Source organism: Alosa alosa, chromosome 2, assembly GCF_017589495.1.
Source record: "Alosa alosa isolate M-15738 ecotype Scorff River chromosome 2, AALO_Geno_1.1, whole genome shotgun sequence".
In the NCBI taxonomy this organism is placed as follows: domain Eukaryota; kingdom Metazoa; phylum Chordata; class Actinopteri; order Clupeiformes; family Clupeidae; genus Alosa; species Alosa alosa.
The window spans coordinates 22,645,668-22,671,612 of NC_063190.1; the positions used below are offsets into that span (position 1 = coordinate 22,645,668).

At 41.2% G+C, this 25,945-nt stretch overlaps 1 protein-coding gene across 3 annotated transcripts; it reads left to right on the forward strand.

The window, feature by feature from the left end:
- The first annotated feature begins 3,253 nt into the window (after positions 1–3,253).
- On the forward strand, positions 3,254–21,027 carry fgf13b (fibroblast growth factor 13b). Of its 3 annotated transcripts, none has more exons than XM_048266574.1 (7): positions 3,254–3,861; positions 4,122–4,282; positions 11,057–11,221; positions 16,413–16,523; positions 16,654–16,757; positions 18,596–18,794; positions 19,361–21,027. In XM_048266574.1, exons 2-7 carry the CDS (start codon positions 4,240–4,242, stop codon positions 19,495–19,497), a joined length of 759 nt encoding a protein of 252 aa, XP_048122531.1. In that variant the 5' UTR covers positions 3,254–3,861; positions 4,122–4,239; the 3' UTR covers positions 19,498–21,027. The 3 variants fall into 3 exon arrangements, with proteins under 3 accessions (XP_048122531.1, XP_048122512.1, XP_048122522.1); XM_048266555.1 differs by lacking the exon at positions 11,057–11,221 and having other exon boundaries at positions 3,254–3,559; positions 3,643–3,861; XM_048266565.1 differs by lacking the exons at positions 3,254–3,861; positions 4,122–4,282; positions 11,057–11,221 and adding an exon at positions 12,558–13,283.
- The last annotated feature ends 4,918 nt before the right edge of the window (positions 21,028–25,945 follow it).

The window sequence follows — 25,945 nt, forward strand, 5'->3', positions numbered from 1 at the left end:
TGAAACCCACACAGCTATTCACAAAGGATGACATAAGTGTTGTCTGATAACAATCGGACTGGTATTTGAAACTGCTGTTCTTATATTAATATGTTAATATAGTTTGAAAGAGTCATTAAATCAATTGTTCACACTTTATTGTATGTAATTGGTTTCAAACTTTGTACTTTGTCCGTTGACCACAGTGGCTTTGTGACAGCTAGAAATTAATTTCTTGCTGATAAAATATCCAAATGCAATAGCTTCTTGTTTGCACTGTTTATTGATGTATTCCATGATTTGCTGTGGAGAATATCACACCTAAACACAGTGGAAAAGGTCCAACAATGCAGGACAATCTTCAGCACTATGAATGAGCTGTGTGGTGTTCTTACATAACCAGACCACTTCAACATCCTCCACCTGCTGCACGACTTACTAATGCTATCAACAGCTCGCTAAATAAAAGACCTCTATGCACAACAGAGAATCGATTAAGTTTGAATGTCAGTTGCTGAAGAGATCTATGGAGGATGGTTTTGTAAGAAGAACCTGTGCATTTAGGGCAATGAAATTAGGCAAAGTATTAGAATGTAATAGTTAGTTGAATAGTTCTTATAGATAGGCTTTTAGATGCAGTTGCTCTAGGATAGAATTTGTATATTGATGTAATAAAACACAGTGAACCTCTACAACATTAGGTCTACTTGCAAGTGAAAGCTTTGAATGGCTGACTCAGTAATCTAATTTACACACTATTCAAACACATTACAGAATTAAAACAAAAATAATGTCTTTTATATTCATAATTTAAGGCATAGCTCAGTAAATTATGAGACATCTAAAACCTCTTGATGTTAACCCAGTGGGGGTTGCGGTACACTGATCCATAATCCTTGAAATAATCACACAGGCAAATCAGCCAATCTGATTGAATGCTACATGAGAGTATACAAGGTTGCACATCATATAAGATGAAGGTAAATCACTGGATAGTTTTTCAGTGCCATCAGCTGTCCTTGTGATGAGCTATTACAGAAACTATTACTGTCAGGATTGACCCAGAAGTATCACATCATCACTTAGCATTACCGAATAACTGTTGCTAACTCCAACCCCGCATGTACTTTATTTTTGTATAATTTGAAATACAAAATCTTACATCGTATAATAGGTGAGTTGACATGTTTCTTTACAGACTCTTTTAACTCACAACTTATAGTACAGCACAAACATCTATTCGGAACCCATTCTGAAGTCTCATAAACCCCACAGCGTGTTTTGTGTCTGGGATGCTCTCAGGTCAAGGATTTTAGAACAGGCAGGCATCAGATGTGTTCAGTTCAGTCGACATGAAAGGTCAGCCACATGGCTCTCTGAATTGCAGTGACATGTCATGAGGTGAGAGGCTGGGAGCTGGACAGCACTGCCGATGTCCTTAAGATCAGTCTCACTATAGTCTTTGACAGACCACTGACTGTGACACTCCAGAGTGAATAAAATGAAATCAAAGGGAGACGATTGAGAACTTCAGTAATACTTGACGTCTGCATTTGCTTGGGTAGCAAGAAAAACTGGTTTGTAACATACAAATAAAATAGTCTAAGGGCAGGTTAGGCTAGGCTGTTAACATAATGGAATGGAGCCATTTTAAAGCTTAACCATTACTTAATAGTTTCAGTCAGGGGCGGACTGGCACCAAAAATCTGCCCTGGCATATTTGGCCCAAGCGGCCCTCAAATCGGTCGGGCACACCTAATTAAATACAAAATCTTTGCATTGCCCTTAAATATGCATATCTTTTCAACTGTCATGGAGCACTGAAAGTGATGTAGGCCTCATTGGCTATCACTCTGACTGATCAGAGGTAGCCATGGAGCATATGATCTCCATATTCAAGTAGACTAACAAGCAATTATTAAAGAAGAGTTTCTGCTTGAATTCAAAGTATCATTTCAAATTATTCAATGGGCTACAATTGACAGCAGCACCAAAAATTACTGAAGCCTATGTGTAAAGAGTTAAATTACCCAGATTGTCTTAGACATTAATGTAATTTATACCAGTTATCACTGTAGGACAACTGAAACAACACAAAATAAACAGGGCTGTTGCTGGAAATATTTTATTCCTGTAGGCTATACTTCCTACCTACATTGCTGGTACATTTTGGAACAGTACAGCTACATGAACTAATTGTCTTTAGTGTCTGACAGTAGCCTAGGCCTATAGGTTATATATATACTGTAGCTTAGTTGGCTTGTGCATGACGTGACGTTTTGTAACCTACGTTTCCGTCAGTCTACAGTCTTTTATCCCTTCTTTACCATGATAACCCTCCCAAGATAGAACCACTCATGCCATCGATGTTGAATTTTTGACGTCTGACGGAAACTGATCAATCTGACCAACAATTAACGTCGACTTGACACTATTTTGCTGTCCGGGTTTGCAAATCATTCATTTAGAAAATTTAAGTTGCGCTATTTGTTATCATAATCACAGCACGGCTTTACTATGTTATCATTAGGCAACCATATCATTACATTATCGCAATTAATAAGTCATCATAATCATCATAGTCAACATGGCATGTCACAGCCTACCTGCTTCACCACTGAGTTCTTATCATGTAGCCTCAACTAGGCTCGCACTCTCCACCACCTGCTCACCGTCCCTTGCTCTGTATATCCTCGTTCAAACTCAACGAACTTCAACATGTTGCTGACATATGCTAGCCTACTTGCTATATTGTATTGAAGCTTCTACATTGGTGTTCATTTTGCACAACTGTCACTACCGGCACCCGCCGCAATTTCGTGTAGGCAACTTCGATTAACTTTTGATGCGCTCACAGAATCCTGGCTCTGAGCCAAAATGGGAGGGGTGGGGCCTGACGTGAGCTGTTATTGGATCAGTCCAGTGTCAATATTGAAATGTAACCAATGGGCCGCTGATTGTCCTTCGTTTGGGCCGATCGTTGGCCAAAATAATTAAATAATATATATAGCCTATTCTATCGGCCCAAAAGGTGCGTCGGCCCACCGGGAAAATGCCCGGTATGCCAGATGGCCAGTCCGCCCATGGTTTCAGTTAGCCTAACTGCATTGTTTATTATGTGACTTCTCCCTGTATTTGTTTACTTACTCTGATACAGGACACTCCTCTCTCTCCACCCCCCACCACACACACACACACACACACACAATCACTCTCATTTCAGTAGGATGGCTCTGCTCAGCCAACCAATTGCATTACAGTAGTTGAGCCTTCACCTGTTGTATCTACTGATGTGTCGCTGCAGAAGATTAATCGATTTACATTAACGGCTAAATGTATTGATCCGTGAGACATTACTCAGTATATACTTTGGGTCGGGATGTAATAGCCGTTTAAAATAAAATTGTGCTTAAAACCAGTATCTCAAAACCGGTTTCCACTGCCGAAGATGCTACATAGAGGGACTGTGTGCATGTGACCTACAGCGAGCGTAGGCTACAGTATCCTCACTGTAGGGGAGATTATTAACCAGCATCACCGACTACATCACCGTCATCACCAGCTTCGCGATTGTGGAGACGTGAGTAAAACAAGCATCTCCACGCCATGTAGATGCAAGCTGTCGACATCATACCTTGTGTGAATACTTCTTTTGTTTTGCAGCACTTCACTGTTGAGTGCTGACCACTCGGCTCCACCAACTTCACTTTCAAATTGTGTTTTTTGAGATTCCGTGCGTATGGCGTTTTGACCGCGTGTGGGAGCGAACGCTTCTCCCTCTCACTACTCTCCATGCTGTTTCACTCTTGTTGTCACGTTTGAACCAAAACGGACAGTCCATGTTCATCCGTCGCTATTGCCAGACCGTGGGCCGTGGCTAAGGTAAGGGAAATGAAAGAGTACTCTGAGTGAATGCTGTGTATTTGATTTTGTGTGAATCCTCTTTTTTGTGAGAACACGATATTGACATGATATTGGTGGAAAATGGATACAGCTATGGGCTACTGCAAATGTGTATAGGCTAGTGTCATAGTGGGAAATATGTGTGTATATCGTATTTATTAAATAGACTAGTATCATATGCTTTTATCATAATAATGCTAACCGACTCATTTGTTTCTTAAATTGCGCGCTGGTTTCAGAGTCCAAGTGGGTAAAGCGCACAGGCTCGGCAGCACAAGAGACTGAAAAGAGATTACTTTGTGAAAGCTCGGGGACACCTAGTTTAACCCTGGAACTCCGCAAAACAAGCTAGGATCTATGAAAGCGACAAAGCCCAAAGAAGACAAGGATGCAAGCAAGGGTAAGACCACATGTTTACCCTGTTAAGCGCACTGGCGCGCACCAGTTTCTGATTCTTAACCATATGAAAGTGAAAGGTAGGCTAGCCTACAACATGGCTCAGTCTATTTTTGAGATGAAAAGCGTCAATACCTAGGCTACATGCCTATATTGAATGTTGTGTGTATTGCTATTATACAGGCGTGGCGTCACATCAACATATTTTAGAGTCCTTGCCCAAATACACAGGTGCATGTGTGGGGTGTGTGGGGAACACTTGACAAAGAACAACTGTATAGTGTCCTCATTAGAGATTAATTTATTGTAATTTTAATTCAGGTAGCCTACTCAGTTGGGATAGTGAAGTAGATTGCTGTGTCTTGTACAATATGTGGTTCAACAAGAAATGTTACTAATAAATAAATTACACTAATATTATATGTATGTATTTCAGTTGTCACTGTAAGGTAGGCTAGGCTATTACCAATGTTGTATGCCATGGACAAGGCTATGAACACTGTTTTCTGTTGATAGGGCTGTTTGACATTTTTCTCCAGGCAGGGTTGTAGAAACACCGCGCTCTCTTTCGCGATGTAACCTGGGTAATATTGCCATGGAGACAAAGGAGAGGGGAGTTTCCTCCATAAAAATGATTGATTGTTGCTATTTTGCGTTTACGCTTTAATGATGCTTATTATTTCAGTTATTGAAGTAGCATTTGGGTCAGTGTCATTTTTGCCCAACTGCGTTGTAGATCGTTATTTTCGTTCACTTTAACAGCTGACAGAGAGTGAGAGGGGGCAAGAAGAAGGGTGAATGGCCAGGTCACATGTCACACACCCTTTGTGACACAGACCATTGGAGGATATTTTGTTTAAATCTATGTAAAGGATTAAACTTATTTAAGCTGCTACTGGGCAGCTCATTAAAGTACATTACGTCATGTAAAGTAGGGCATATGTACAACAAGATAAGTCACCATGTGGGTTAATGAACAAAACCTCTCAGTTGCTATGGCGAAACTTTTAATTGCTTTCTAAGAGAAGGACAGGATGTCACACCTTCGTTAAAAGTTCCTCTAACCTGACTCATTGTTGGTTCACACTAAATGTCATCAATTCATGATGAATCAATTTAAGTACTTAAGTAGCCTGTATAAAATTATACAATTATTCACAATTTGTTTTGTTCTTCTATGCTTATAAGATGAGCTAAGTGTAGAAAACCACTACAGAAAATATTAGTGGCATACAGTAGATCAATTATTTACCACTAGTTCATTCTGACTTTGCTCCTTCAGATAATTAGGCCTAGTGAGGTCATGGTTATTTTAGTCACCCCACAATCCATTTTATTTACCCTCGCCCATGTTTGTATTGCAGATTCTCGGATGCTGCTCAGGTAGTTTTAAATTATGTGTTTAGATGTCAAACATTTGTTGTTGTGGGCTTATTGATTCACTCATTTTGAATCAAAAGAGTGCTGAACGGTACAGAGTACTTTGGAGTATTTTTGTCATCTTTTTTTTTGGGTGAACGATGTTCAAATTAATATTTTATAAAGAACTGCTGAATAATGAAGGAGATGCAATGTCACAAGGTCTGTGGGAGGCGTGTTTGTCTAACCCTCCTATAATACAACACAACTGTGAGGGGAAGTGTAAGGTTGTAGTTGAAGCCACTGATCATTTTTATACATTTGTGGGCCTTCCGTAGGTTATGTGTGAAATAGCATTAGAAAACCTTGTGAAATCTGTACTACCCCCTGTGTATTTCGGTCAGATGTTTGAAAACTGTGTGAGGCATAACATTTCAAAACGACAGCTTTAAGATGATGGAAACATGCTGTATAATTTATTTGTTTGACTTTGTGATTTCACAGTCCCTTTATTTTTACATAATGTGTCTGCATTCTAAATGACTGCTTCTATTTTTTGCTCTGGAGTTGGTTGCATTTTTGTCATTAGAAATTCAGCTATTGCGTTTTGAATTTCCAAAGTCGGGCCAAACATCCCCCACCACTACCCCACAAAAAGTCAACCATGTTGACATCTTTTAAGATAATCCATTAATGCATTTATTTTTAGAAAATACTCTCACCAATCCATGAAATCTGGTCATAAATGCAGATAAATCACTCTTAAAATCCTCCTTGATATCCTTGCTATCCAGCTCTATGATGTAGAGCTAGATAGCAAGTGACACACACACACACACACACACACACACACACACACACACACACACACACACACACACACACACACACACACATATTTGACACACACTTACATACAAACATACACACAGAATGCACATACAGTACACAGGCACACACACACACACACACACACACACACACACACACACACATTTATTCACTCTGAGACAGATGGCTTGTCAACCACCCCTGAGCCCCTGGCCTTGGTGCCATGATAGCCTTGAGTTGATTAGAGGAGATCTCTCATGTTGTATCATCATCACTCTCAGCTCTCTCCCTCTCTCACTCCCTCTCTCCCTCTCTCTCTCATCAAACTGTGGCCACATTTGTTTCAACACATTGACTTAGGGCTTATACTTTTTTCTCAGGCTACACACACAGAACGCACACATGCACTCATTTACATAATTGTCTACCGCTTTGCGGTACATCTAGTTATAGGTCATGGAAATTAGTTGTTTTTTCTGTCAGGAAAAGGGGAATTCTAATTTGACCTATAGTGAAAGCCCTGAATAAATTAAGAAGTGTCTGTCACGGTTCTGTATTTACTAGAGCCCGACCGACATGGGATTTTAAGAGACTTTCTGAGGAGACACAGCACTCAAAGAATCCTCCATAAAATGTATGGGGCTAGTTTGTAATGCCAATAGAGCTCAACAGTCCCGCCCCTTCTCCGAGAGAGCTTAGTTTCCGAAGTTTCCCATTCATTTCTCCAATATAATGAGTTTTAGACCCTGACTTAGGTTGACCAGCTATGACGTGACTCTTAAGCATACAACATTTCATGTTGAGCATGTCATAACGACTCATTTGATGTATAGCGATATATAGAGAGACAGATATGAGAGATGAGACGTCCTGCTCATCACTTTCAAAAGACGTTAATTACTGATGATGCGGCACATCACCTCTTAGGCTAGAGGCATAGAATAAACAGACACGCAGATTGCAGAGAATATAAACTTACATCAAAGCCTAATAATGGTGTAAGTAATGTATGAAGTTTCGGCATGAGTCAGTCGGTTATACATGTAATTCGAGGTAACGGCTAAATAAATAAACTGTACACTAACAATGCTATTTGCATACAATACACCAGGGGGTGTATTGTATGCATTAGGGGCAGCCGTGGCCTACTGGTTAGCGCTTCGGACTTGTAACCGGAGGGTTAGGCCTTGTAGGCCTTGTAGGCCTTGTAACCGGAGGGTTAGGCCTCTAGCCTAAGAGGTGATTTGCCGGTTCGAACCCCGACCAGTAGGCACGGCTGAAGTGCCCTTGAGCAAGGCACCTAACCCCTCACTCCTCCCTGAGCACCGCTGTTGTTGCAGGCAGCTCACTGCGCCGGGATTAGTGTGTGCTTCACCTCACTGATGTGTTCACTGTGTGCTGAGTGTGTTTCACTAATTCACGGATTGGGATAAATGCAGAGACCAAATTGCCCTCACGGGATCAAAAGAGTATATATACTATACTATACCATTAGCAACATCATCACCCTCTGTGGATTTGAGACAAGGTGAGCTTATGTAGTTCAAAATGAAAGCAATTAGTGTTTAGCTATTAGGTCATCTTAGGGTGTTTTATTACAGTACCCTCCAGAATTATTGGCACCTCTGCTAAAGTTGACTAAAAACCGGTATAAAACATAATCTGTTGGTGATTTATTGTAATCTCACAATGAAAAAAAAATAGGAAAAAATACAACCTTGAAGGGAAGCAAATTAATTTTGAGAAAAAGGCTTGATTTTGTGCTCAGCAAACCATATATTTTTTAATCTGGACATTTGTTTTTGTTCATTGACCTGATGAATGATCCACTCATGACCAACTTTTAGTGTCTTGGCAGAGATTGACAGATTTCCATTGAAAATGTTCAGGTTTTTCTTGGTGTTTATGAAACCATGCAGCTTAATTAGATTCCCAAGGCCTTTGGGAATAAAAACAGCCCCACAGTAGAACAGCCCCTCCACCATAATTCTCATTAGGCATGGGGTTCTTTTCAGTATAGTTATTCTTCTATGTATGCCAAACACAAGTGTTTCTAGCCATGGAGTGCAATTTTCATTTCATCTGACAATAGACCACACTTCCAGACAAAGTCACTGTATCATTCAGTAACTCCTGCTGTTTTAAATGACTGGACAGGCTTTTACCTGGCATGCCCTCTGAATAATCTATTAGCAGTGAGGTCACTTTTGAAGATTTTTTGGGAGACTTGGTGACCCCAAGATGATACCTTTGTCTGTAACTCTCTAACAGCGGTTCTTATGGATTTTTTTGTCTATCTTACCATCCTCCATACTGTACGTGAGGGCAAGATAACCATGGGTCTTTGTCCAAGCATGTTTGTCACATTTCCAGATGATTAGAAGATGATATTTACAGTTAAAACAATTATTAAAAGGTTCTAACAAAGTACCTAGTTGTCATAGACATTCTCTGACTTAAAAATGTCAAACGCTTTCTTTTTATTTAAATTTAGTGTATTCTCTTGTCTTTCCGATGTTGAAAAATGACTAGAGCATTTAGCCTCTGTGACTTTATTTTCATACCATAGTGAAAAAGAAAGTTATAAACAACTTCTGAAAGTTCACAGACACTCTGATTAACTTAAGTAAATTGAAATTAGATAGGAAAATGCTTCTGTTTATAAGATTTTTCAGGGGTGCTAATAATTGTGACCAACGTGTTTTAGTTAAAAATATTTATTTCTTTATGAGATTTTACTTTTTCTCAAAATAAATGTACATGGTTGCTCTGAGCAAAGTGAGGAACTGACAGAAGAGGAGCTAGAAAGTAGGCAGAGCAGTGCAGAACAGTTTTTTGCTAGAGGATCCAGGACTATGGCCAGAAAAATTAACAAATGATCAGTGAGACACCTTAGTATGCATGTAGTCATGTCATGTAGCTTAAACTTAACCTTAGTAACCACAGTAAAGAAGGCTAGAGAATGTTGGGAAAGGAGGTTTGAAATGTGTGTAGACACAAGCAAACATCACAGTTTATTAACCTACTTTCAGCATTACAGTATAGTATATTTAAAGGATAATTCTGGTATTTAGCACTTTGAGTCCCTTTTCAGGTTTGTTTTGGATGAACTAGAGTGGTGGACACTGAAATTTTGATGATGGGTCCTGTCTCGACTTTCTGACTCATTTTGAATCGCCTTTGACTGTTTCAGAGTGGCTGGCTATGGGCATGCACAAACATGTCCTTAAAACAACCCTTAAAGTTCGTTTTTAAAGCTGTGCAACTCACCGAGTGGTTAGTGATGTTTGTTGATTATTAAAAACAAATATGCAATTTGTTTTTAATAGTCACAAATTATTCATTGTGATTTGCTGTCTAATGAAACCTTGCTCCCCAATCCAATTTAATATAGTCACAGTATCCCCCCTTCAAAGAAAAGGAAAAAAAAAATAACTTAGACAGAAGCTTGCAAAATAGGATCAGTTTTGAGGCAAAAATAAAAAGCAACTTTAAATAATTGGATACAGTGTTTCCCATACATTGACTTATTTGTGGCGGCCCACCACAATATCAACATTGACCACCACACAATGATTTTCCTGGTTGTACTAAATTGTGCTTAAATCTGGTTAGAATCATAACAGCACTGCACTCATTTGATAAAAACTGTTGCAATCAAGTTAATTCTGCAAACCTACCACCACAAATAGAATTCAATTCTGTGGAAAACACTGGGATAGCTTGTGAGGTCTGCTTAAACCAAGGAACATAGGACTCCAAATGAATGTCCTTGAATTTTAGAATGATGTTACAAAGCAATGTGTGCTTTTAAATACTTTTTCATTGCATAACAATGTAACATAGAGAGATATAAGTGTGAAAAAATGGACAATAGCAGAGACAAAATACTGTTCAAGAGTTTAAGAACTATCAGCAGTGCACCTTAGACATACTAGAGACTCTTGCACTATAGTTTCATTGTGTGTTAGGATCTTATTTGGGGTTGGTTGTTTGGGTTTTAGTGCATCCACATGCTGTTTTATTAATGCCAGAAAGTTATGTGCTTCATGACAACTTATAACCCAATGGCAAAAGTACAAGTTGCGTCCAAAATAGAATACATTACTGCCTATTCATGGGTTTCATCAGGTCCCTTTTCACAGGTTTATTAATCAAGCACCATGCAGTCTGCATTGATAATCAAGGTACACCTGTGGAAAGGGACCTGATGAAACCCATGAATTGCAGAGGTCTTCAACAGGAGGTCCTTGACCCCCAGGGGGTCCGCGGAGGTAGTGCAGGAGGGTCGCAAAATGATTAGACATTTTTTTTATTTTTTATGCCATATATATAGTAGGGGGGTCCCTGCTCCAGCTCTCCATCAGTTTGGGGGTCCCTGGCGTGAAAAACGTTGAAGACCCCAGGCCTATTGTATTGCTCTTCACAGAAATGCAAAGCATTCTGCTGCATGAATTTAAGTAGATTTTTAATGAATTTAATTATTCTGTGTGTCTGTGTGTGTCTCTGAATGAATCAGCATTAATCATCATGTGAAGCCACATTCATACCTCTGACTGTCACCCCTTCTCTTGCCACATAATAACAGTTCAAGATGACTCTTTGTACACACGGGAATACATTATATTACGTGAGGATTCTCTTCAGTCCCTGGAAGATTTAAACAAAGACTACGACTTTAACGCCAAGTGCCATGAAATCTTTTGCTGTCCGATCGGGCTCATCATCTTAAGGAAAGGCAAGACTCCTGAAGGTTTGTTCCAGCAACCGATCGATGCTTCTACTCCAGCACAAGCAAGACTGCATCTGCCTTGCCTATTACCTTGTGGCAACTACATGTCTTACAACCCCCACTGTGGGACACTGATTTTTTTGTGCATGTCTTGGGTGATTTGCAGCAATGAGAGTGCCCTTTAGGACTGTTACACTCCCTTGGTTGATAACTGTAATAGGGGCTGAAGCCAGCATTGGGCACACTGGAAAAACAGCCCTCGGCCCCCCAACTGGAGTCCCACAGCTGATTCACCTCACTGAGAACACAACTTTGGTCTATGTATGCACGTCTACAACTCCAGCTCGTCACACGATCGGTTTGTTCGTTTGTTTGTTTTTTTGAAGCATGTTGGGTGGCGTTCCCTCACATTTGATCCTGCATGTCACCATGTTTAAGGCCAGTGAAATCAGTTTGGCAAATTGGGGTCAGCGTGATTTGTGTTTGCGCTGTGACGTCGTGAGACCATTAACTGCAGGGTTGTCTGCCAGAGAAGATTAATTGCATGGATTAACATAGAAATTAATTTACATTTTCAGTAATTGATTGGTGCTTCTCCCTGTGGTGTGACACAAAGGACCATTCATCTGCTGCTGTCGGTGTACAGTAGAATGTTTGCTGTGTGTGCAGAATGCCATGATTGTGTGAACATAAATTATGCCAGACGTGCTGTCAGCATTTGACAAACGCAAGTGTCCTGTCATGTCTTTTCTCAGTCAGTCACTATTTTATATTTTCCCATCACAGTAGCCTACCACGAATACAGATTTACGTCCTAACTGTTGAAACACTTCCCCTTCAGACAAAAATGAAGGGTGACAGTAGCATACTCCTCTCATTAGCACAAAGCTCTGATCATAACAGTGTAGTGACATCTAGTGGCTTGAGGCTGACTAACACCACTAGGCGGATTTCTTCCAGTGTGATAATGCAGATATTCAACAAGTTGTTGGCCCATAACAAAAAAAGTGCTTTTCTCTAAAAAGAAAGTGTTTCTGTGATTATTACTCTTTTTTTTATTTGGCAGATGTAAAAGTTCCACCATGATTTCTTTTTATTTGATTTGGTTTTATTGTGTGTGTCTTTTTATCTTACTTTTATTTTATATTTCTTGTATCTTTTGGCCAGTCCTTCATTTATCATTTATTAAATACAATGATTGTGATCACTGGATTCATGAGCTAGAATCAGTCCATTAACATAGGAAAACAAAAGAAAGACAAAAGGACAACATGTAGATAGATAGATAGATAGATAGATAGATAGATAGATAGGTAGGTAGATAGATAGTTGGGTGTCTAAATAATTCATGTATAGTGAATAACTTAATTTTATTTTGTGATAGGAAAATGCTGCTGGTTTAATTCAATTCTCTCCATTTGAAATGAGATTCACTCCTCATCATGTCAGTAAGATTACATTAGTTGCTGAGGAAACAAATGTCCTGTGGCTCAAACAGCCAAGCCTCTACCCTTTCTGCAAGGATTTCACAGCTTCAAAATGTTATAGGTAATATAGGTTTATAGAAATAGGAAACAATTCACAAGCTGCAGATCCATGTGTAAATCAGTATCCGTTCATCTGAAATTGGTCAAACAAATATGAAAATATAATTAGAAATGTGCTTGAAGCGTGTGGTTTAGGATTACTGATACACTAGGTTTGAGGTAAACAACAAAATTAGAGGAAGTCAGCACCATTAAACTGTTTATCATTAAAGGCAACTTCATTCCCTCTGTTGTATGCCACTGTTGAAGATGTTTATGGCAGCTAGATCAGGAAGTGGATCCATCAGATGAATCATTGATGAGCCTCTGTACATTCATAATGGACAATCACGAACGACTGATAATGATCTGACGCGTCATTGTGTGCACGGATTTAATGGATTCAATACCCCGGAGAATTCTCGGTTTTAACTTTTGAATACCGCTTCTCTTTCTCGGCGAACATTTAATGAGGTGCACAAACATGATGCTAACCATAAGACTATTCGGGTGTCCATACTGAGACATGGCCTTTCCTCTTAAGAGATCCACATCAGGTACCCATTTCTGCTCTGTGACTATATGCGATCTGACTTATTAGAGGTGCTATTTAGAGGTGTTTACTGCGACTTGAGCTGTTTTTAATAGATTTTGCTTTGCCTTTGATTATTAGGAGAAAATAAATTTCAGCAGTTGCCATTCAAGATGACAGTCGCTGTCCGTGGTTCTGAAAACATCTAGCTACAATCCCTGGAAGTTTTTTTTTTACAGAATGTTTGTAACAGGAAGATAAACAGTATTCTGTGCAGTTTTCTTATTCTGATCAGAACATATCTGATTCATGTGGTCGTAGTGCTGTAGCCTACTACTGTTTAGATAGCTGGAAATTGTGAATGGCGACATAGGATTCCCACCGTCTCCAAAGCCGGGAGATGTGCCTATACGTTATGTAACGTGGTGAGATGGACATAATTGATAGGGTAGGCTAAATCGTTTTTATAATGCATTGTGTCGATGTGTTTTGGAGACTATAGTGTTTTCACTGTAGTTGAGGTTGAGGTTAAGTGTTTTTGGCTACACATAAATTAATGCAGAATGTTCACGAAGTTGTCTTAAGTATGGGAGTGGCAATGTCCTTGTCTGCGGTTAAAGCGATCTGCATATTCGAATCGACCTAATGACAAGTTACAGCTGAATTATTTTCGAATGAATAATTCGCACGACTAAAATGATCACCGTCATATAACTGTTATGTCCAAACCTAAACGAATATTTCCCATGGTAGGCAAAGCCAGACAGTTCAGAGAATGGAAGCTATGAGGCAGAACATGGATATTAATATTGTGTCATCCTATATGCGTTGCCTTCTTGGAAACCTCAGTCACGTTTCTTTTGCTGTCACCATGCAGCCCCTTGAGCCGCTGCTGCAGGACCTGAGCTAAATAGCATCTGCTGCAGAGAGAAGCTCACACCGTAGTCTCCATGAGGGAGAAGTCGGGACGATTGCAGGCGGATCTTTGGTGAAACGGGATCAGTAGGCTATATTGCGACCGCTGCTGCCTTTCTCAATTTCATCCATGTACTGTGATATTTTGTCAGTAGAGAGACGTTTTTCTGTTTTTCTTTGCCACTATTTTTGAGTTTCCTGGAGCTCATCCCAAATTTGGGGCGTTCTTTGTAAATGGGGGTCTGACAGCTGATCGTCCTATGCAGGTCTTTGCTGCTGTGTGGCTGAAAACATCTGCAGCAGACGGATGTTTGTTCATATTCCAAACGACCTGAAAACCGAGAACTGAGAGACATACTGCTGGTGTCGTTAAACGACTTGTCATTATCAGCAACAGCAAGGTGAAAGGCGGAGGACCCCTTAGTGCAGTTTTACAGGATCTATCTCTCTCTCTCTCTCTCTCTCTCTCTAGCTACACGGCTGAGATATATAATTCATGAATTTCATTCCACGTTGTGTTAACAGGTGCTCTCCAAGTGGCATATTAAGCTCCGTTCGTGGCGTTGGTGAAGAAATCTTCAGTGTTGGCATCTGGAAAACATGAAAATAGCATTTTTTTTGTTTCTCTACAAGTACGCACCATGAAGCGTTATGCATGGGTCTGTTGCAGTGGACGTACAACTGAAATTTCTTCAATAAGGAGATTGTTTGTTGAGGACTGCTTTTCTCCATTAAAGAGAGAAGGCATTATTGGACACTATGAAGAAGGAAAAACAGAATATGTAAAGCGCATTTACATGTCAAAAGAAATGTGGGAGTCACGTCTCTTATGAAAAAGAACAATATTTGGAAGTAGAATGGACCTGTTTCTCTCACATTTCCGGACGCAAACATGGATCTTTATTTTTTATAAAACCCAATGATGTTTACAGCTCATCAGCCTGTAACAGACAGTGCCTGCTGAGAGGAGGAGGTTCAATTTCCATCTGGGACGTGTTGCCATATCAAACCGCCAAACTGGCTACGGCTGCTGCGATCGCCAGCTCCCTCATTCGACAGAGGAGGCAGGCGAGGGAGCGCGAGAAGGCGAATGCTGGCCGCTGCGCAAGTAGCCCGAATAAAAGCATAGGGACCTGCGAGAAACCGAGTCGATTGAGCGTATTCTCACGCGTCAAACTATTTGGCTCAAAGAAGCGAAAGAGAAGGCGGCCAGGTCTGATGTTGAGAATATTTATATATATATATATATATACATAAATGCAGACAAACAGTCTATAAAACCATCTTCATCCTAGTCATCACAATAATCACCCCATCATTATCATCTTCACATGCACGACTGTCACCCTGCTGTTTAGAACACTGAAATGCCATATTCTAAACAACCACGTACCATAAAAATCTTAGATGTTCTTTTACCTGGAATCAAAGGTGACTTGAAAGGTAACCAATAAAACTTATATGCCATAGCAGCGTTTTGATTAACAGTTTAGGGGTGTTGTTGCTTGTGTTTTGTATGCACCACACAGCTACCATTGAGAGCTGGTAATATGGGAACCTCTGTCTCTCTCTCTGTGTCTGGTTTACCTGAAACAAAAGGGGTGAACGCCACAAAAGGATCACCAGTTAGTTTTCTTCTGACACCGTAGACATTGGGCAATTTCTCTTCATCTCTTTTAAGATGGTTTCAAGGTATTGACTTGGTCTTGGTCCCCTAATAGAAGACGCTGCCAAAATCAAAGCTGAATAATGTGGCCCAGACTCTATTATGTAAATCTGAAAATCATTCTACGAAAATCATTCACTGAAATCGAAACGAATATTTTCAGTGTGTTGTTGCATGAATATATATGGTCTGATTATCTTCTTGGGGAATTTTTGTAGATATGCTGTGTGTTTGTGATCATTAGTCGTGTACAGTCTAGTGCCTTTAACATAAATTAAAGACAATGGGGAAACCAGTGGTTTGTTGCAACAGCAAGCACTTGTTCTGTGATTGTTAGGTTTGAAATCTGATAGTTTGGGTGATTTTATCCAGAAGGCTAAGGATGTCAGCATGAGATTCCCACCACTTCCTCCCACTATCACGTCTCCCCATCCCTTCCTATGTCATCTCGCCGCATGTGCCGTATTCTCATATAGCCTCTGTGAACGGTGCCACCTCCTGCCTCTAACTGTTTACCTTTGCTCCTGTTGGTATCCTCCCTGTGCGACTCTGGACCCCCCCTTGGCTCCGCAGAGCCCCAGCTAAAGGGGATCGTGACCAAACTGAACAGCCGGCAGGGCTTCCATCTCCAGCTGCAAGCTGATGGGACCATCGATGGCACAAAAGAGGAGGACAACAGTTATGGTGAATAGTCAACAAAAGGAGTAGACCGTTGCAGTCCATCTGGGATTTGCCCTCGAGCTTCGCTAAACATTTCTTTTGTTGCTGTCATTTAAAACACGCTAACGAGCACATTCTTGTCTTGACTCTGCAGCTGTGTTCAACCTCATTCCAGTTGGGCTTCGAGTTGTGGCCATTCAAGGAGTGCAGACCAAGCTCTACTTGGCCATGAACAATGAGGGCTTTCTTTACACCTCAGTAAGTATGACTTTAGATTGAGCCTGAAGGTACTTCACCCTACCCAGGGTCTGTGTGTGTATATATATCACCTAACAGTTCCCCAGGTGCTCGAAGGGTGATGGACTTACTGGTTCTGGTTCCTTTGCACTCCAGTGAACTGAAAGTGCTCATAGATCAGAGGAACGTTGCGTGTGTGTGTTTTTAACAGCACTTCAGGGACATCATGCTGACTAAGCGTCTCGGCGCCAGTTTCTCTTGCTCTTTGCGTCGTAAAACCACAGACACACAAAGAGAGACTTGCTTTGCTTTCTTTGCCTTGCCTTGCCTTGCCAGCTTCTTCATCTCACTGGGTCTATATTGTTGTTTTTATTCCCTTGTCAACACATCTTCCTCTCTGTTCTGCCTTTGTATTGGTTTGTTTTGTAAACATCAGTCAGGAGATGTTTTCGTTTTGTCTCGCTGTCTTCCCCTGTTCCATTTCGTTTCCCTCGCCCTCGACTACCTCCTCGCTCGCTGTTTCCATTTCCCACCCACCCCTCAGCAGCCCCACCCTCACCCCCCATGTCTCCACCCTTGCTGGCCTCTCTCCTCTCCATCTGACCCCCGGGTTAATTTGTATGAGAGGGATCACATTCTGTAGGAATCAAAAGTTGCCATGGTTACCCAGAGCCACAGAAACATGAATGTCAAGTCCTGCATGTTGCTATGCACAGAATGTTATCATCATCAGCTGTAGATTATCAAAACACTTCCCATAGTGCTGTGTTTCATCTCCCATGCAGAAGACTTGCTCATTAAATTGCCTCAAATCTCAATAGTCCTATAATATTGGGGGGGGGGGGCAAATGAATATTGAATCATCATATTAGCTCCTGTTTTTTTTCCTGCGGTTAGTGCACCCAAGTGCCCTGCGGAACTTTGCTTTATTTAAAATGAAAGGATTCTAAACAGCGCCATCCATATCCGCATTGACAAGTCCCCCCCCCCCCCCCCCCACACCTCCTGCTTTTTGATTAAATGCATTATGAAAAAATGAATATTTTAGCAGACTGCCAATGACTGTTCCCATCTATTTGAAATGGACCTGTCAAATTGGCTGCACACTGTGCACTCTGTATATTGCTGAGGCAATGTTTAAGTACTTGGACAGACAGCGTGGATGTGCTGCATAACTCTCCAGTTTCATATTCACAAATATGCATGAGAAAAATATCAAGTTTTGGAGAAAAAGAAAAATTGTATAGGCCTGTCACCCACGGTATTATGACTACGCTTTTTCCCAGTGAATGAATGTAGACCTATTGATCCAGTTGGGTGACTCAAGCACCAGAGAGGGGAATCAATGCTTAATCTACACTGCAGAGTGAACGGGGGGAGCCTGGAGAGAGAGCGAGCGTGATGCCTGGTTCTCTGGGCTCAGCCAACTTAGACCTCAGCGCAACAGCCTACAAGAAAGCCCAACGAGCAAATTAGTTTTGAAACAACGCGCGGCTTTCAAACAGAGCAGAACGGAGGCACAATGGATGTCATGTTCAATGTTTTAATTCCAGCAGGTGAAAATGGCAATCTCAGTTTCGGTTTGCTAATTCAGTGTCTATTGTTGGATTTGCTGTTTATGCAGCTTTTCAAATGAACCATTATTGTGTGTTGAGACGCAAGACTTCAGCGCGTACAAAAGGACTCCAGTGCTCTCCCTCTGACAGGCTCCGTTCTCTGTGTAGAGAGGCTGTTGAGAAGAGAAGCTGTTTGAACGAACATGCTTTGCCAGGAGATCACTGGTGTCTCACACACTATTAAACACGCTCTGTTTAACTCCCTCTCCCTCCCTCCCTCCCTCCATGCCCCACCCCCCCCAGGAACACTTCACACCGGAGTGCAAGTTCAAGGAGTCTGTTTTTGAGAACTATTACGTGACTTACTCCTCCATGATCTACCGGCAGCAGCAGTCCGGTCGGGGCTGGTACCTCGGCTTAAACAAGGAGGGCCAGATCATGAAAGGGAACCATGTGAAGAAAAACAAGCCGGCTGCACACTTCATCCCCAAACCTCTGAAGGGTGAGTTGGCCCAACGTCTGGACTCTGTGAAAACCTGTTGTACCCATCTCTCCATCTCATACTGTAATTGAAATAAAAACATATCATTGACTATGTCAACTAGAGTGTGTCTTAACATCACAGAAGTCTAGGTTTTTATGTAATTTGAAGGTGTTTTTAACATAGCAGCAGTTTATAGGTTGCTATGTCATTTCAAGGTGACACCACAGCAGTCTATAGGTGGTTACTGTATATCATTTCAAGGTGTGTTAACATAGCAGCAATCTATAGTTTGTTATGTTGATTGAAGCCGTTTGTTCTCTAGATCACTTTCCTGATGTATTCTGCAGCCTTGTTGTGCTTCCTCGTAGGCTGTGTAGTGTACTACTATTTTATCATTGCCTTCTCCATACTGTGTTTTCCATGACCTCCGCTGAGTTTACCTGGCCTGTGCTCAGCTCTGGGAGTCTGGTGTGTAATTTCCGTGTGGCTGATTCACACAACCTCTCCACCCTCATCTGTTCCCTTTCTCTCTCTCTCTCTCTCTGCTCTCTCTCTCTCTCTCTCTCTCTCTCTCTCTCCCACAGTGGCCCTGTACAGAGAGCCGTCCCTTCACGATCTCACCGAGTTCTCGCGCTCGGGCAGCGGCACACCCACGAAGAGCCGAAGTGCGTCGGCCATGTTGAACGGCGGCAAAACGCTGAGTCATCACGAGTCGACATAACCACGGCGACGTGGCCTCGGAGTCCCCCTCTGCACCGGCCAGAAGACACACGCGGGACTTCCTGCTGATACGTACCATCCAACCAATCAGCACAAATCAAACACAAGAGACGGACATCTCCAAGAAAAAAAAAGGCTACTGATTAAGCTCCTGAGATCACTGTGACGACAAGATACAAGTGCAAAATGAACAAAACACTGACAATTATGACGACAAGAAACAAATATATATATATGTATAAGAACAACATACAAAACAAAGACTACAATGACAACAACAGTACAGCAAGCCATGTATAATGTTTGCGGGATTGACCACTCCCTGGAATTTCCCTGTTTTCACGTGTAGCATATTTCCTGTGCATTTCCTTTCTATGCGAGCCCTGCTATAGCCTGGGACAGCAACCCCCCAGAGATGTCTTGTCAGACAGTCCGCCGTTCTGAGCTCCTTCTTGTCTGTCCCTCTGAGGAATCCAAGTGAGGTTCTTCCTATTTTGTGCTTTGGCAGCTTCAGCATGCTATTAGCTGCTTTGCATTTAAACTAATACACCACATGTTACAAAATGGAGAGAGGGAGAGAAAGATACAGAGGGAGAAAGAGAGAGAGAGAGGCAGTCTGGCAAGCAGGCATGTCCTCCATCTCCTCCGTCTCTTCAAGCATTTGTTTGTCGTGTTTGGTCTCCTGGTGACTGAGTGTCCAGAGAGGGAAAGAGAGAGACAGAGCTCTGACCATTTCCAAGCATTTCTGTTCATGACTATTAGGTAGGAGTTTGGATTCTGTCTCTGCACACCAAAGAAGAGTCTTCTGTTTCAATGCCAGCCTGTTTCAATAAGCCTACTCATTCATTTGCAGACGGAGAGCACAAGGTGCGCTAAGGGAGAAATGCTATTAATCAGTGTTATGAGTGGTGGGAGGGTGAATGCCATGGTAATCAGTGGAAGGTGTTTGTGTGTCTTGTTAATGTCTATTTTTATGAGTGAATGCACCTGGGACCTTTTGAAATAATACAAAAAAAGACTCAGAATGAAAAAACTATCCAAGGCAAAGTTACTGTTTACGGCAGAGGTGGAGAAGTGTCTGTTTTCTATCAATGATGATGAAGATCCTTTGTATTCTGCGTGAGAGAGAGAGAGAGAGAAAACCATCCTTGGCTTTAACTGAAGTTTCACAATAGATTGACACATTCCATGTGACGGTATTGCTGTCAAAGATCATTTCCTTTCTCAAGGATTATGCTCTCCCAGTTTGCCTAGTCCATGCTGAGTTTCTTGTTTCCTTGTTCCACAGGCTTCTTCCTTATTCATTGACCATTTGTATGTGTTGCATGGGAGACAGTGTGGCTCTCTGGGATATAGCTGCATGCCATAAAGCTTTGTGTATTCTTCCATGTAGAATCACGTTCTCCAGTTCATGCCAGGGTAGAACTGAATGTACAGTTAGGATTTTGTCCTGGTATACTCCAGTTTGTTATCTGTTGTACACATAAAATGCACTAAATAAAATGTTTATATGATATATACTTTAAAATGACCCTTAGCTGTTTTGTTGATTTTGTTGATTGTCTGATGTAATCACACTGAACAGAGATAGAAAGGCAACTGGGAGCATTCTCAAAGATCTGCATGTAACAAAATAAGTCAGTTCAGTAGAACGTTTGCGTTGGATTCCGCATGACTCTAGCTATAGATATGAATAGATGCATAGAATGTAAGCTAATCGAGATTTTTGTGAGCTTGGGGAAGTTACAGGATTTTTTTGTATCTCAGTTAATGAGACATGGGACCAAAATTCAACATGTTGCATTTTATACCTGTTCAGTGTGACCTGTATGTCAATGTCAAGATTTGGTCTGGCTGTAAAGATGAATTCAACTTCGTTGAACTGCTGCCAGAAGAAGTGAGGGGAAACTGGGTTGCTTTTGGATTGTACCATTGGTTGACTTTATACTGCTACAGTACACTCAGTCAAGACTCTTTAAAAAGCTTTCTCTGTAGTATACAACACAAAACACACACCAATGCCTCTCTGGGAAAATGAACTTTCCGGCTGAAACGGAAAGGAATGTTACTCTAGAAGAATAAATCAAGAAAAGATTTCAGTGTGTGTTATTTATATATTATTTATGTGGTGTTCCTGAAGCCATACTAAGTAGAGGCAAAAATGTCCTACACAGCACTACATCAATCTTTTATACAGTATGTTGCATACAGCAGCTACCAAATAACTACAACTGTAGGCACAAGGATGGCCTCTCAGGTATAAAACAGGTGAATTGAGCTCACAGAAATGCTAAGTAGAAGAGAGTTGAGTTAGTTGAACCATTGGGTAAAATGTTGAGTGTACATTAATGGCCATTTGACGGTTACTGTATCAATTATGTAGTTTTATTGAGAGAGCGGAAGAATCTGGTTGTTGCTCCCATGTGTTTGATAGGCTATTGGTGAAATAGTGGTAGAGGTTCAGGTGTCAAAGTCTGTAGAAGCCAGACTACCTCGAGAGCCATAATGTTAGAATAGATATCCATAATAAGCTTTTTATTTTAGATTTTTTATTTTTACTGGTTATTGGATTTCAGTCTCACTTTGAGACACTGGCAACCATTCCTATCACGTGTTTAGCCTTTTAGAGCTTTGTAAACCCATAGGGGACTGGACTTATTGACTGGTAAGGGTTCCAAATGTGTTAGAATTTGTAAAGAGATTCATTGATCAAAGTATATCACCATTTCTTGAGAAAAAATGAAATAGGGATAGTAAACATCATTGGTGTAATACTCTCCCATCACTCTCTTCAAACTTCTGATTATTTGTTGGTTTTCACAGGATAAGAAAGACCCATCCAAGTGTAAGTTGAACTGCACACAAATTGCTAGTTAAATAGTCTTACTGTAGGAAATGAGACTTCCGGTCATTCTGCTGTTCGTATGCCTGTGTGTGGAGGGACATACTGTGTGTGTGTGTGTGTGTGTGTGTGTGTGTGTGTGTGTGTGTGTGTTAAAAGCCTTGTTTAATATCCTGAGATCCAGACGACACAAACACTTTTCACACACATACAAACAGTCCCCACTATTGATTTAGGGTATGAAATAACACCAGTACAGTTCCCCCGTTTTACACAAAGCTGTTCTCTAATGTGTGTATATGGGTGAGTGTGTTTTGAACTAGGTACAGTGTTACAGTTTGTTCTTCTCATGGTCTCAAAGCGTTACTGTACCTTTCCACCAAAGCAGTGGCAGAAGCCATTACATCCTGTGTGAATATTTCATATCCTTTCATTGTTATTTATTATGGATGAGCTCCCTCCTCCCAATAAATCCTTGGGTCCTTGGGCACAGGATCAGCCAACCCTTGTTTTAGTTTTAACCTCCTTGATTAATATTTATGGTAATACCTCCTATATTGAAAGGTCTAGTCAATGTATTTATTAGCCTGATCTGGAGGTATATTGGACTGATGCTTTATCCAAGAACGAATCTCCACTATCACAAAGATACTGATATTGAAGGAAGTCAACCACCGAACATACGCTGACACACACACACACATACACACACACACACACACATACACACAGCGCACATGTGAGAGAAAGTAACAGAAAGAAATGAAAGATGGTGCCAGGGGTCCAGATAGCAAGATAAAGAGAGGGGAGGAGGAAATGAGAGACTGAGAGTATGAAAGAAGGTTTGACTGCCCATGCAGTAGTTTTCTTCTTTGCCTTGATATCTGATTCCCAGATGCAGCACTCAGGAAATTATCCTCTGTTCTGTTCCAATAAAATTAAATAGATGGCTGATGCGAAGCCAGACTGGCACTTTTTATGGAGCTTCCGTCTGTGGAACAGTACTCAGCTCAGGGGAAGAAGCCGCCGGAGGCAGACCCCAATGGCTTACAAAACTCATGCACAGTCAGGAACCATGATAGTGTAATGATATGTGATAGTGACTCACACACAGACACACACAGACATAATACACACACACTTTCTCTCTCTCTTTCTCCCCTTTCTCTCTCTCTCTGATAGAAAAAGATGAGTAAACAAACACATCAGTTAAAATCTGGATTGCCTGTGAGAACAAGTTATGATGTCTATATTTCCCCCAGAAGTGTTGGTATTACATGTTGCAATTACATGATGGTAGGCTATTACAAAAGAAATGGAACTGTGTTACAGTTAGTTGAAGTTGTGCGGTTGTTCACAGGTGTCCTAGTTTGTCCTAACAAATACAGTATTTACGTGGGATGAGACAGAGTGTAGAGCGGGTCACAGAATGGGTCAAACCTGGAATACTGTAGTTGCTATGGTGCTTGAGGAAATGGACACTCAGTGGTTTCAGAGAGAGATGAATGGCCTCCGATTGCACATGTTGGGCAAGGAAGGCAACATTCCCCTACACTTTATTTCTAGCACGGGGATGTGTGCGCAAATGAACGAGGAGCGAGATTTCCTTTGCCACACTCAAGACATGAAACGCGGCAGAGGAGCCATTACGCTCCGGCTCCCTGCGTCGCTCGGAGCAGTGGGGAATTGCTGATTACAGGAGAATGCGGTAAGGCCGTTAAAGGCGGCTGATGAAAGCTCCAAACACCCCTTGGCTTCAGAAAGCAGTGTGACAGTTTTAAAAATGCATAGGCTCCCTGTAATACCAAATTCTGTGTTATTTGTGCATTACCCCCCCCCCCCCCCCCCTTTTGTGTATGTTTTAAAAGCCTGGGAATGGGCCACTCATTGGCTGGTCCATTCCATCCATTTCACCCAAGTGACCACAGCACTTTTAAAGGCATATATATAGATTTGGATTTATATATAGATTTCAGTTCCACTGTTGTTGTGCTGGGCTGGCTTCATATGAGAACAATGGTTGAATAGCATCTCTGTATGCTACATACATGCTATATTTTCTTTTCTACTATGCTGTCCTTTGATTAATGAATATGCCTCTATGGATTATCTGCTGCCAATAGCAGCTGAATTACGACCTTCGACCCTGTGTTAATTCTGCGCTTGACCCCCTGGCCCTCACAGGCGAATCCTGACCAGTGTATGTACACATCCATTTCTCTGCTGACATCAGATGGTGGAAAGGGCCAAAAATAGACATAGGCAGGGGCGGTTCTAGGGGCGGGGCCACAGGGGCCTGGGCCCCATCTGAAATGGAGTGGTGAAGTCCCGCCCCTTCCGTTTGCCTCCATGGGACCTATCTTTCAAAAAAATTTGAACGGCAGTCTATGGCGAAAAATAAATTATTTCCTGGTCCCGGTTGACTTGTGCCTTGAATTACCCATATGATGTTTGTCAATTTTAAAGACAATTTTTCATGTAAAGACATTTGCAGTTTGTTTCGTAACTATTGAATTACAACATTATGAAAGATCGTAATTCCAACGACTACAAACCCATCAGTCGCGCTTAGTGACGTTAGCTCATTCACAGCAGTATTGATCAGTTAAAGATTAAGCGCCCAAACCTGTGACGTCACATGCAACTGTAGTCCATTATCACCATGTTACGACAAAAACTCAAAACAATTCAACTGATCCTAAAAATAAGGTATGACCACTTGAAGCAATAGAGGTGACCCCAGTGCCTAACATATGGAAGGCATTAAATTAAGATCCCAATGTGCACCGAGATATATTTTTTCTAAAAAAATCCCATCCACTCCGCTAAACTCTAGGAACGCAACCACTAGATGGCGATGAGATTACTTTCCCTCCCTTTACCAGCAACAGGTCTTAATTGGGCTTTCCTTGCCGAAGAAAATACCATGAGTCAGAGGATTAAACACATCAGTTAAGTTGTATTCGTCCATAGACTGTACATTACATACTGTTAAGTGACATAGCAGGCAGCAAGATGCAACCGTTAACTAGCATAACAGCTCTTATCGTTTCATTACGTTGGTGGCGCATACATCGCTCGAGACGAGATGTAGTCCACTGAGTTGATTCGCACAAAACCAACATAACTTTTGAAGTCTATCGAACAACAGTACTTTCTTGACGTGAAAAATTATCTTTTGAATTCACACACATCATATGTGAAATTTGTGGCACAATTCAAACTGGACCAAAAAATAATTGTTATCTCTCCATTTAATCCCGTTCATAATTTTTTGAAAGATAGGTCCCATGGACCGGAAGTAGAAGGGGCGGGACTAAACCACTCTATCTCATTGGCCTCTGACTGGTCCCTGTACCGTCAATCATCAATAAGTGTCAAACTTGTTGAGAACGACGATCAGAGATGCAATTCCATTCCCAAACAACTGGTGGCAGTAATGCACCTATGTAGCTTGAAAGCTAAAGCACACAGTGAACTGTAAAAGAAAGAATACATTTGGCTAACCAGAAATGTCTCTGCTAATGTGAAGAAACGATACATTTGGCTCACGGAAGTATCAGCTAACGTGAAGAACCGATACATTTGGCTAAAGTATCAGCTAGAA